General features: G+C 45.5%; 2 protein-coding genes across 2 annotated transcripts in view; one reads left to right on the top strand and one right to left on the bottom strand.

Annotated features, from left to right (window-relative positions):
* krt98 (keratin 98) overlaps positions 1-3,890 on the bottom strand; it is a 29,567-nt gene extending 25,677 nt beyond the window's left edge. The window contains exon 1 of the mRNA XM_048249400.1: positions 3,871-3,890. Within this exon, the coding sequence (XP_048105357.1) occupies positions 3,871-3,875 (5 nt within the window). The 5' untranslated portion in view covers positions 3,876-3,890. The remainder of the gene's footprint in view (positions 1-3,870) is intronic.
* Positions 3,891-4,023: 133 nt separating this feature from the next.
* krt94 (keratin 94) lies at positions 4,024-10,262 on the top strand. Its single transcript, XM_048249406.1, is given in 7 exon segments — positions 4,024-4,219; positions 4,221-4,490; positions 5,243-5,325; positions 5,482-5,638; positions 6,576-6,737; positions 7,296-7,425; positions 9,821-10,262. Coding segments are annotated over 7 exon segments (1,152 nt in total). The 5' UTR covers positions 4,024-4,099; the 3' UTR covers positions 10,051-10,262.
* The last annotated feature ends 2,053 nt before the right edge of the window (positions 10,263-12,315 follow it).

Here is a 12,315-nt window from a genome sequence, read left to right on the forward strand (position 1 = left end):
AATCATGACAGGGGAAAGAAAAACATTTTAATATGATAAATAAATGGTTTGGTTTGTTTTGACAAGCAACATGTCAGGTCGAGTGCCGTGGCTGAGTTGAGAGGTGGGGCTATGTCGTCATAAAGTTGCTGGCTTCGCACCTACAGGCGTCTACACAGCGAAAGTTAGCCAGGGGTTTCAAAAGTTCCCACTTCGGAAGCCGGTGTCAAAAGCTGTCGGTTTCAGTCTCCTAAACTGCCGGCGTCGTGTACATGCAAGACGTGACCGTTAACAAAACCTCACCGGTTTCACAAAAACCGGCGTTGTGTGCACGGCCCCTAAAACCACCACCTCCACTCCCCTCTCCTCCTACATACACAGTTTAAAGGAGGGGCCGCACAATGGCCCACTGACTGACTGACATAACCACCAGGATACTCACTAACCCAGACGAGTCATCCGTGTTTGCATAGCAACTGTAGTTGGGTTTACTCTGCACAGGGATTAGAGAGTCTCCAGTGCTTGGCTCCACCTCAGACTATGACCTCATCAAAACCAGGGCCCACCACACACTCATAGGCTCTGTTCAAAACAACGGTTGCCTTTTAAAAAACGATTTGTCCTGCTTTCTGCCTTTGAGATATCTTAAAATTACCCCAATAATGGTTGTTTGTAAGGCAGCATCAATGTATCCTTCAAGCTCCCTACTACCCATAAACCTTTGCGGCAACGTCTGAAACAGCTGGGAAAAGAAAACAAAGATGGCGGAAGACACTGGTAGCAGCTGCTGAATCTGTGGAAATGTGAAATGTTTGGAATTGTTTTGCTTAGATTTGTCAAAATCTAGCGAGAAATAAACACTGAACTATCCGTTGCTGTAACCATTGATATAGCATCTGGTCGGATGCTAGTTTAGTTTATCACCCGAAGAGAAGAAATACTCTTTTCTGATTGGCTGGTGGGGTGGCTATTAATTCTGAATAACAAGACACCTATGAAGTAGATCTGTAAAAAAAAGTTTAATCACCGTTCCATATCAATGCTTATGAATGGTAACTATAAAACGTAGGACGATGGTTGAGCCTGAAAGCAAGCTTCGCAACAATGGAATCAACTGTAAACAAGCTAACTGTCCGTACAATCGCTGTTACAGGGCCAAAGAAAGTTGTAGGCCCTCAACAAACTGTACAAGTCGGCTTCTTTTTAAACGTAACCACTTGTTTCCTTTGCGTGTTAAAGGCATGACTTTAGTGGCAACCGGGTGATAAGTGGGATAACGGCCTTCAAGGTGTCCTGTTATACGGAATTAATGGACTTGGGCAGGGGCAACTCCTTTTCTTTGCCTCTCACCCTCGTCCATTAATTACGTATAACAGGACACCTCGGCGGCCGTTCTCCCTTACTTAACGCTCCTGTGGTTGCTAACATCATAGTGTAGTGTCAAGCAAAGATTCTAGAGTGCTATGCTCATTCTTAAAAGATGCATTCTATCCATGTATAGTCAAGTCATGTCTAGAGAGACAACTCTATATCAAGGCAACAAACTGCTGCATTCCGTTTCAACCAGAGCCATAGTATCCTCCCTGCTGGAATTTTATTATATTATGAATTACTATGTTTTTATCATTCTTGTAAAGGTTATAAGATCTTATAATGGTTATTGTATCTTTATAGGTGTAATGAAACCGGTCAATTCAATATAAATTGAGGCGAAACACTCTGGTATTGTAGAAAGATTGATTCACTTGCTCCAAGGTGTGTCTGCTCTGAATCTGTGATAATAATACCCGCAACAAAATTTGGGTGGGGGGGGGGGGGGGGTCTCCCAAAAGCAAACCAAACTAATGACCCAAACCCAGAGAAGTACCTTATTATCCGCATTAGAGAGATTTCTATGAAGGGAGGCATGGAGATAGCCCTCAATTAAAACCAATCTATCCACAAACAGAGTCCTTCGTAAGAGTAGAGCAGCCTGCCAACCGTATCACCCCCTGAACATGGCCGAGGGCACGCCTTGAGGAACCTGGAACAGTGTCTGCGCAACACATAATTTGGATCCAAAATCATTCCATTGTGCAAACTCTCTTTTCAACTTGCCTTTTTGACATTCCTTAAACTTTCAACTGCAAGTTAAATATTGACCTAAGGGGCATGGTGTGGTTCTTCATGCTTCAAGCTTATGCTTGACAATGGCATGTATCATTTTATATGTTTGTATTTCATTTATCAATGGCCAAAAGTCAATACAGGTGCAAAATCGTAATATCGCAATACGAGTTGCCTCAAACAGCCACACACACACACAGACACACACACAAACAGAGAGAGAGAGAGACAGAGAGAGACATCCTCGTAAATCTCAATTATGTAAATGCATACACACTATGATACATACACACATAGAGACAGACACCCACCCAAGCATAAGTAGACATGCACACAAATATTTTGGCTGTATGAGTACCAACGTGTGGGTTCTTGCCTCAGGCACAAATAACCTGAGATTACAGTCTCATTCCCATTCACTCATTGAGACACTGCTCCCCCCCCCTCTCTCTCTTTCTCTCTCTCACACACACACACACACACACATATCTTCACAAAACTATACATGCACAGTCATAAACATACCAATGCAGGGCATGGGCATGGGCATGGGCATGGGCATGGGCATGGGCATGGGCATGGGCATGGGCATGGGCATGGGCATGGGCATGGGCATGGGCATGGGCATGGGCATGGGCATGGGCATGGGCATGGGCATGGGCATGGGCATGGGCATGGGCATGGGCATGGGCATGGGCATGGGCATGGGCATGGGCATGGGCATGGGTGGCGGCGGCGGCGGAGGTGGCTGCAGCGCATCTCCTCCTCGTCCATGCGCACTCTCTCCTCAGGCTACGGTGGCGGCATGGGCATGGGCATGGGCATGGGCATGGGCATGGGCATGGGCATGGGCATGGGCATGGGCATGGGCATGGGCATGGGCATGGGCATGGGCATGGGCATGGGCATGGGCATGGGCATGGGCATGGGCATGGGCATGGGCATGGGCATGGGCATGGGCATGGGCATGGGCATGGGCATGGGCATGGGCATGGGCATGGGTGGCGGCGGCGGCGGAGGTGGCTGCAGCGCATCTCCTCCTCGTCCATGCGCACTCTCTCCTCAGGCTACGGTGGCGGCATGGGCATGGGCATGGGCATGGGCATGGGCATGGGCATGGGCATGGGCATGGGCATGGGCATGGGCATGGGCATGGGCATGGGCATGGGCATGGGCATGGGCATGGGCATGGGCATGGGCATGGGCATGGGCATGGGCATGGGCATGGGCATGGGCATGGGCATGGGCATGGGCATGGGCATGGGCATGGGCATGGGCATGGGCATGGGCATGGGCATGGGCATGGGTGGCGGCGGCGGCGGAGGTGGCTGCAGCGCATCTCCTCCTCGTCCATGCGCACTCTCTCCTCAGGCTACGGTGGCGGCATGGGCATGGGCATGGGCATGGGCATGGGCATGGGCATGGGCATGGGCATGGGCATGGGCATGGGCATGGGCATGGGCATGGGCATGGGCATGGGCATGGGCATGGGCATGGGCATGGGCATGGGCATGGGCATGGGCATGGGCATGAAACACACACACATTCTTCTGTGCTTCCTTCATGTGTGTGTGAAGTGAGCTGGGCCTTTAAGGCAAACACAGCGGTATCTGTGTGTGCCAGGCTCTGGTCGTAAAGTGTGGGAGGGAAAAACTCTCTCTCTCTCTCTCATTTTTTCTGTTTCTTTTCTGTCTGTCTTTCTGGCACACACACACACACACACACACACATAAACACACACACACACACACACACACACACCTCCAACGTCCCCTCCCCACTCACCCCATAGGGCCCGCCCCCAAGGCTTGGCCAGGACTATATGAGGCCCGTCCAGCCTTGGATGCAGTTGCAGACTTCCAGGAGAGACTCCCAATCCTGTCCAGTCCTATCCACCTCTCTCTCTCTCTCGTCCAGCACCCTCAGACTCAGCAGCATGTACAGCTACCAGCGGTCCAGCGGCCCCGCCTACAGCGGCGGCTCCACCATCATCTCCCAGCGTCGCGTGGGCACCATGTCGTCCGCGCCCAAGGCCTTCAGCGTCTACGGCGGCGGCGCCGGAGGTGGCACGCGCATCTCCTCCTCGTCCATGCGCACTCTCTCCTCAGGCTACGGTGGCGGCATGGGCATGGGCATGGGCATGGGCATGGGTGGCGGCGGCGGCGGCGGGCGGCGGCTTTAACCTGTCCAGCGCCCTGGACTCGGACAGAGTCCACGTGAACGAGAAGGCCACCATGCAGAACCTGAACGACCGCCTGGCCAACTACCTGGACAAGGTGCGCTCGCTGGAGAAGGCCAACGCCGAGCTGGAGGTGAAGATCAGGGAGTACTATGAGCAGAAGGGCCCGGCCGCCGAGCGGGACTACAGCAACTACTGGGCCATCATCAACGACCTGAAGGACAAGGTGAGCTGGCATGGGTTTAAGGAGGACATTTTATAGAATGGAATTGAATAGAGCAAAAATGAACAGAGGAAAATGACATAGACTAAAATAGAAGAAAAAAATAGCTGGAATAGAATGGAATAGAATAGAACAGAACAGAGTGTAGAACAGTTGCATGTTGCCAAGGGCCACACCCCACTGTTCCCCCAGTGTAATGGTCAACTGTGAATTGCACTGAAACAGTGACTCCGTTTCATTGCCTCACTCTTTTTAGATCACAAGGCAGGTTAGGAATGAGACTGAGAGCCGCTTCCTGCTTTGAATTACAAATGTGGCGTGTGCATGTTATGGCTCCCCAGACACGGCTCATATTACTGCCCATTAGGAGTTAGAAACACACACACACACACACACACACACACACACACAATGAAACCTGCAATGGAGTTTGATTCTTGACAGAAGAACCTAGCACATCATAATTCAAATAATAAAACAATAATTGTGATAAATATGAAATGTATATGTGATTTGTGGCAGAAACAAGTTCAAGCACAATCAATTTCAAAGCCGAAAGTTTTCCAGTTTATCGCTAATAGAGTTTCAAGAATATCGCTAGTAGAGTTGAGAATGTAGCTGTCTCTGATGGGTTTACAGATTGTTTCTGTATTGTTTCATGCACCTTTCAGCACCCTTATCAAGGTGTTAAGCCTGGGTTAATGTGTTGCAACCAGGCTGTGTAAACATTTGCACCACGCCCTCTCTCTCGCTAGATCAACGGTGCTACCATCGACAACGCCAACATCCTGCTGCAGATCGACAACGCAAAACTGGCTGCTGACGACTTCAAGACGAAGTGAGTCTATAAAAACCTCCCTCATAAAACACAAATATGACCGAAACCTTTTGTCCTGATCCATTTCCAGTTCACTCCACCTGTTTAGTTGTATGATCAGCATTTTGCCTGAGGTCACATTCTCACCTGTACCTGTGTGTACGTCACCTGTGGCAGGTTTGACCATGAGCTGATGATGCGCCAGTCTGTGGAGGCGGACATTGGCAACCTGCGTCGCCTGCTGGACCAGACCACCCTGACCAAGGCTGACCTGGAGATGCAGATCGAGAGCCTGCAGGACGAGCTTGCCTTCCTCAGGAAGAACCACCAGGAGGTACAAAATACACCCCAGGAACAGTTTTCTACGGAACCCTGGAGGTGTTATTGCAAGATATTTTTTTATGTATATCTAGAAAACGTGCGCTCATTTTACTAAATTGTGCTCTCAATTTACTAGATTGTGCTCTCAATTTACGAAAATGAGCACATAATTTACTTAAACGTGCACACATTTTATTGAATAGTGCACTCATGTGACTAAATTGTGGTCTCATTTTAATTTTTGTAAAAAAAATGATTTAGTAAATTGTGCATAATCTAGTAAAATGAGCACACAATTGAGTAAAATGAGTGCACATTCTCTCTATATCTTGCAATGACACCTCCTGGGTTTTCTGGGCTTTTTTCCTCTTTCTTTCTTTCTTTCTTTCTTTCTTTCCTTCATCCTTCCATCTTTTCTGCCTTCTATCTATGGCATAGCACAGTGCTAAACCACAGCCATGTACAGCTTCATATATTTAATCTTTAGTTTTCAGCCACCTGCTTAGCAAGGGAGCGGTAATGCAATATGATACAGGTGTGTGCACACACACGCAAAGGTGCACACATTTCACACGACCTGTTAAAATGGTTGCCTTAAAAAAAACAGAGCATGACTCATCCTAGGTTGTGCATTTTAAGTAAGTGGTTTTGGTGTCAAACACAGTAGGTTAACCCAGAGGAAGTGGTAAGCCTTCTAATAAAGGAGCCCTGTGGCTTCATTCTCCTGACAAAACACAGCCAACAAGCTCTTCCTTCAGAAGGTTCATTACTTACTGAGAGTTAACTTATCCATAATCATCTTAACTTATCCATTATCACTAAACCACCTCCATGTCCCCCTGTACACAAGGTGTTTCCTCAAGAGTTTGCACACTGTTTGATAATGATATAACACATCAAACATCACTGACATGACATCATCCATCGTCCTTTTCGTCTGCCCTTTGTAGGAGCTCGCTGCCCTCCGCTCCCAGATCACCCACAACGTGAACGTGGAGGTGGACGCCGCACCCCAGCAGGACCTCAACAGGGTTCTGGACGAGGTCCGCAGTCAGTACGAGGGCATGATCGACAAACACCGCCGCGACCAAGAGGCCTGGTTCAACGACAAGGTGGGTCAGACAGAGACAAGGTCTGTAGATGGACAGATATATAGACAGCTGCACCGACTGTCACAAACAAGCACTGCACAAAGACACTTTTAGGTGAAATTGTGATTGATGGTAACTTGAATAAACTTGTTTGAAACATGAAACGGCAAAGCTAATAATAATGAGATGTAATGAAACGAATAATAGTTTCTCTATTTTTTTACTATTCTTGCCAAACTTTTCTGGCAATGAAGCCATATCCATTTCTGGCAGAAGAATGCAACTTCCTAGCATCAAGGATAATTAAACCTCACCAATAATGAAGCAAATCGGTCAATTATAGTGTCGCAATTTAACTAACATGTTACAGCTCGACATCAGAAGCAGTCAAACTCAATTCAAACACAATTCTGCCATTGAAATACAGGGATGATGTTTGCAGACATTAAGGATGTCTCGACACAGAAGGATGATTCTACTGAATGTATCCATTGTTTCTTCACTGTGGTAAATTGGACAGAAAAGTGATTCTCTCTTTTTTTCTCTCTCTCTCTCTGTGTGTGTGTGTGTGTGTTACAGTCCAGTGCCCTGAGCAAGGAGGTGGCCATGAGCACAGAGACCATCCAGACGACCAAGACAGAGATCAACGACCTTAGGCGCACAATGCAGGGCCTGGAGATCGAGCTCCAGTCTCAACAGAGCATGGTGAGTCTGGGAGCGCTCAGGATAGGACTACATGGCTTGACACACGCAACGTTACTGAGAGCAAATTACCGAGTTTCAGATTTAACTTAGTTTTGCAGTGAAAATATTACACTACTTATAAACCAATGCAATGTAAATATGGACACATTATCACTACTGAGAAGCCAAGTGTAATACTTTGTAGGACATGTAGTTGTAAATGCGTTTAAGTTCATTTATAAACACTCTAATTATGTAATGTATATACTCACAATCATTACTGAAAAATCCAGTTTTAATACTCATAGTCAAGTAAATAATTTGAAACATACCGGTGCTAGTATTATGTAAATTATATCATTTAGGGATTGTTCATATGAAGCATAACAGGATAGACTTTGGTGTGAGGAAAGTGAAGTGAAGTACCTTGTTCAAGTACATAGTTAAAAAGGAAGAGCCTGGTCAGAGCCAGTGGTCTTACGTAAGGCCAGGATAGAGTGTGTCATGCATGTGCAGGAAATGGAGGGAGATGGGAGATGTTATGAGAGGGTTGAGGGGGAGAGCTGCCGCCGCTCCGCTGGAGAAAGCTAAACACCAGCATGATGATGCAAGAGGGGGAGCAGATAGAATCAAACAGACCCAAAACACTGCCAAACACGCACAACGGTGATTTATGAGCAGTATCAAAATGGGCTTAGAGCAGGGTATTCTTTCCAGAAGCTGAATTCTTTCCTGTGACTTCTCTAATGGGCTTTTGGTATGAATATAGTCTAATATGGTCATATTATACTTTACAGTCCAATGACCTGCATAAAAGCCTTCACTCAAAACATGAAAATACCCCTTTCTCTGAGTCCATTCCTCCATTCCCCGGTTTGCTGTAATATGAGACCTTGGCTGGAGACGCCGCTCACTTTTTCCTAACTGAGGCATGAGGCCAAAGGAATTCAGGGGTAGCGGTCATGGGGTGGAACGCTGTTAAGACTTTTAGGGCTTATCGTCCTAAAATGTGGAATGACACTTCCTCACTCCTCTCCTGCACGCCGACTGTTAGTGTCAAAGTCAGCTTCTTATGTAAGCACCGGAGGCCAAAATATATTTGTAAATACAGTATATTACTGTAACATCAATCTCTTTCCAAAAAAGACATAATTATTTTTAGCCTTTATGGAATGGTTAAGTGCATGGAGCAGTTTTGCCGTAGACAGGGGTTTATACAAGATGTAGGCAAACTGGCCACAGCACTGTTGCATCAGGTGACGCCCAGTTATAAACTTCATAGAATATTTAATGTTATTACTGTCATAATCTGCTAAATACAAATGAATTGTGTTGTGCTTACAGCAAAAAGAGGCCATAGCATCCACGGTGACCTCATTTAACAGTAATGAAGCTTTGCTGATGAGCCTCATGTAATGAATACAATCTTTGTTATAAAATGGACAAATTCCTTCTCATTGGCACAAATTATATCCTGTCCACTGACACATGATCGTCCCTTCAATGAAAGCTTTAGCTAAATCAACAGCAAATAACCAACCAACCAACCAAACAAACCAACACAAAATAACAGACATGAAGAAACGTTCTAAACCAGTGGTTCTCAACCTTTTTTCAGTGATGTACCCCATGTGAAATATTTTTTTAGCCAAGTACCCGCGCAACTAGCGCAACGCATTTTTAGTTGAGAAAAAATACTTATAACAGAGCACTGTGCCATCAGTGTCTAATTTATTATGACCGCCACGCAGCGAAGCAGCGGTCATATAGGTTTAGTCAGATTTTTTATTTTTTTATTTTTCGCATGTCCAAATTTCCGTCAAGGATTCCCCGGACACTGTAAGACCGGGGTACATGAAACTTGGTGGGCATGTAACCCCACATGGATAGCATGGAACCTCCTTTTTTCGTTTTGATCTGTAGCCCCCAGCTGGACTGGACCCCGAAAGGAGGGTAGGGCGAACACAGTTTTCTGTGAATATCTTGAGAACCGTGCTGGACTGGACCCCCATTCCATAACCACTCATTTCATGTATAGCCACCTAGTTAAACACAAAAAGTAAAATGGTTGTAATCGCGGGTATCTGTGAGTTTTCTGGAATATCTTGAGAACCGTGGGGGCCACACAATAGGATGACCAATTTTTTTTTTGTATGTTGGTCTCCAGGGGCATGTCAACCCATTCCATATGCACATGTTAAAAACCAAAAGATACATCACAATATCTCTGGCTGACATGGTCAAAACTGCACAAAACATTCATCAGTAATCCCCCGTATGACACATACTTTCTGTGACATCAGTAGGGCCTATATACGCGTGCATGCACATGCACCACACACAGGTGTTCCGAACCTCACCACATTTGTTCTGCAACTCTCACACAGTGCAGAAATAGCATGCATGCACATAGAACACAGGTGTTCCGACCTCACAGTTCTGCAACTCTAAGCCTTTGCAGAAAGCACAGCCACATGCCTATGCTGGCTACCAGAACCAGATCAACATGCTGGAGCAGGAACTGTCGCACATGCGCTCCAGCATCGAGCAGCAGGGCAGCGAGTACAAGATGCTGCTGGACATCAAGAGCCGCCTGGAGCAGGAGATCGCCGTCTACAGGGGACTCCTGGAGAAGGAGGAATCCCGGTAGTCACCTGCTACCTGTAGCCGAGGGAAGGCATTTGTGTTGCCATGGTTATGCGGGGGGGGTTGATAGTGACAGAGGATTGCTTTAGAGAAGAAGTTGTTGTTGACATGGCAGTAAAATGCCGTGAAGAAGTCTGCCATGCGTTTTTGTTTTCTTGTTACAAGTGCCCTTTGTCATGGACAGGTCATGAATAAATCCCTCTTTTTGGCAATTAAGAATGTCTTGAACTTCTTATTACTAAGTTTCACTCAGCTGTGCTGTTTAAATACAGAGGTGATCAAAAAGACTGATAAACATTTCAGTGGAATTCTAAACACCTGTTAAAGACCTGAACCCACACAATTTCAGCTGAAACAGGTAGTGACTTGTCTCACTCTCATTCTAATCTCTCTCCCCATGTCCCTCCAGACCCCCTGGCTCAGATTGATATCAAACTTTAAACAACTGTGATACATCTCTCTTTGGAATGTGAATTTAGTTGGCAAATTCTGAGGGTCTAACACCATCGTATGGGCCACCAAATGTAACAGACCTTCTGCACTACAAAATGCATCAAATCATTAACACATTACAATGCTTTTGTCAACCAAATTAATTATTACCATTACTAAAATGACCATTGTGGTTGGCCAAGTTGACCCAAAACATCCAACACTTCACACTCACTTACTTTAATGTGTTAACTAGGTGATGAAGTGCTGGATGAACTGGGGTCTATACTCTGCTGTACAGATCTGAGTCTGATATTTTCAAACACCAGTGACCCTCCAGACTCTGGTGGTATTAATCTTTGGACAGATTCTACATCGTATCTCCTGAATTTACGTTGACCTTTATACTGTAATGAGTGACGATATAAAACATTTACAACATCAGACTATTTTTAAGAGAACTCACCAACTACTCAAAGTACATTTGTTTTATATCCTTGTGGCCAATTGAATTCCGTTAACGGGAAGAAAACAGTATTCTCTTTTTCCCCAAACCACAGTGTGAAATGAGAGAATGTGATCATGTCTATTTAATTGACACACCTTTCTGGTTAAAACCACAAACCTCATAACCACAGTGTGAAATGAGAGAATGTGATCATGTCTATTTAATTGACACACCTTTCTGGTTGGCTAATCATTGTCTGAGAGGACTTTTATCTTGGAACAAAATTACACCACACAGAGGATTACAACCCACACAACCCTCAACTTGTGCTCAAAGTCACCGTTGCCAGAACACCACAGAAACACAGTGACTAATCTTGAAAGAGTAAATGAAAGAGTCTTTGTCAGTCATTATCAGGAGCCACACTGCCCCCCTGCAGTATTTAAGACTGTGGGCACTGGGACATGACTGGATTTGGGACTGAATACTGGTCAGTTAACAAGTTTGCCCTGGGGCATGCAGGCGGGCATCTGTGTGTGTGTGTGTGTGTGTGTGTGTGTGTGTGTGTGTCTGTGTGTGTGTGTGTGTGTGTGAGTGAGTGAGTGAGTGAGAGAGAGAGAGAGAGAGAGAGAGAGAGAGTGAGTTGGTGTACATGTGTGTTAATATGTGACACTCAGTCATAAAGTTTGTAAAAGTGTTTTAAAAGGTCAGATGGAGGAGAAAAGCTGTTAAAAACAGACATCAAAAGTGGGATTCTGAGTAAGCAGATATATGCATTCACTGTAAAGAGAAAGCATGAATCATGAATCTGACATAAAACTATCAAGATTGGAGGTGAGAAATTATTGAACTATAATGTTAACTGGGTAATTAAAGACACCATATTCAATAGATTAATAGATCAAATTTAATGGAACATTAATAAAATGAAATGTTAATGCTAGTTTAAAGCCATGCAGAGAAATAAGAAATACACTGTGCCCTAAGAAATGGATTATCAGCTTGTAGGCCAAGGGCTTGGCTGAAGAAGCCGACTACAAAACTGATTTGAGGAATGTACAGTTGGTCAAAGTGTGACACAACGGTTGGACACAACACTGCGGTTTTAAAATGGCCCCATGATAATGACCTGGGCCTAGCAATCCTGTTGTTTTGGGCCGCTGCCAAGATGTATTTGGCCTCATTCCTGTCTAAGTCTTTTGGCAAGGCATCTGTCCAGCGAGTCCACCCTGTGTTTGATTCACACATAACTTATTCTGTCCACTCATGAAACAATCTAAGTGCCGAATTTTAATGGATGTCGTACATGGTATTGTTTATTAATGAACTCAGTCTGAGGTCTGTGGGGAATTTGGAGGTTTGGGAATTTGGAACTGTAGCTAAGGGTAC

The sequence above is a fragment of the Alosa alosa genome, chromosome 7 (genome assembly GCF_017589495.1).
Source record: "Alosa alosa isolate M-15738 ecotype Scorff River chromosome 7, AALO_Geno_1.1, whole genome shotgun sequence".
Lineage (NCBI taxonomy): Eukaryota > Metazoa > Chordata > Actinopteri > Clupeiformes > Clupeidae > Alosa > Alosa alosa.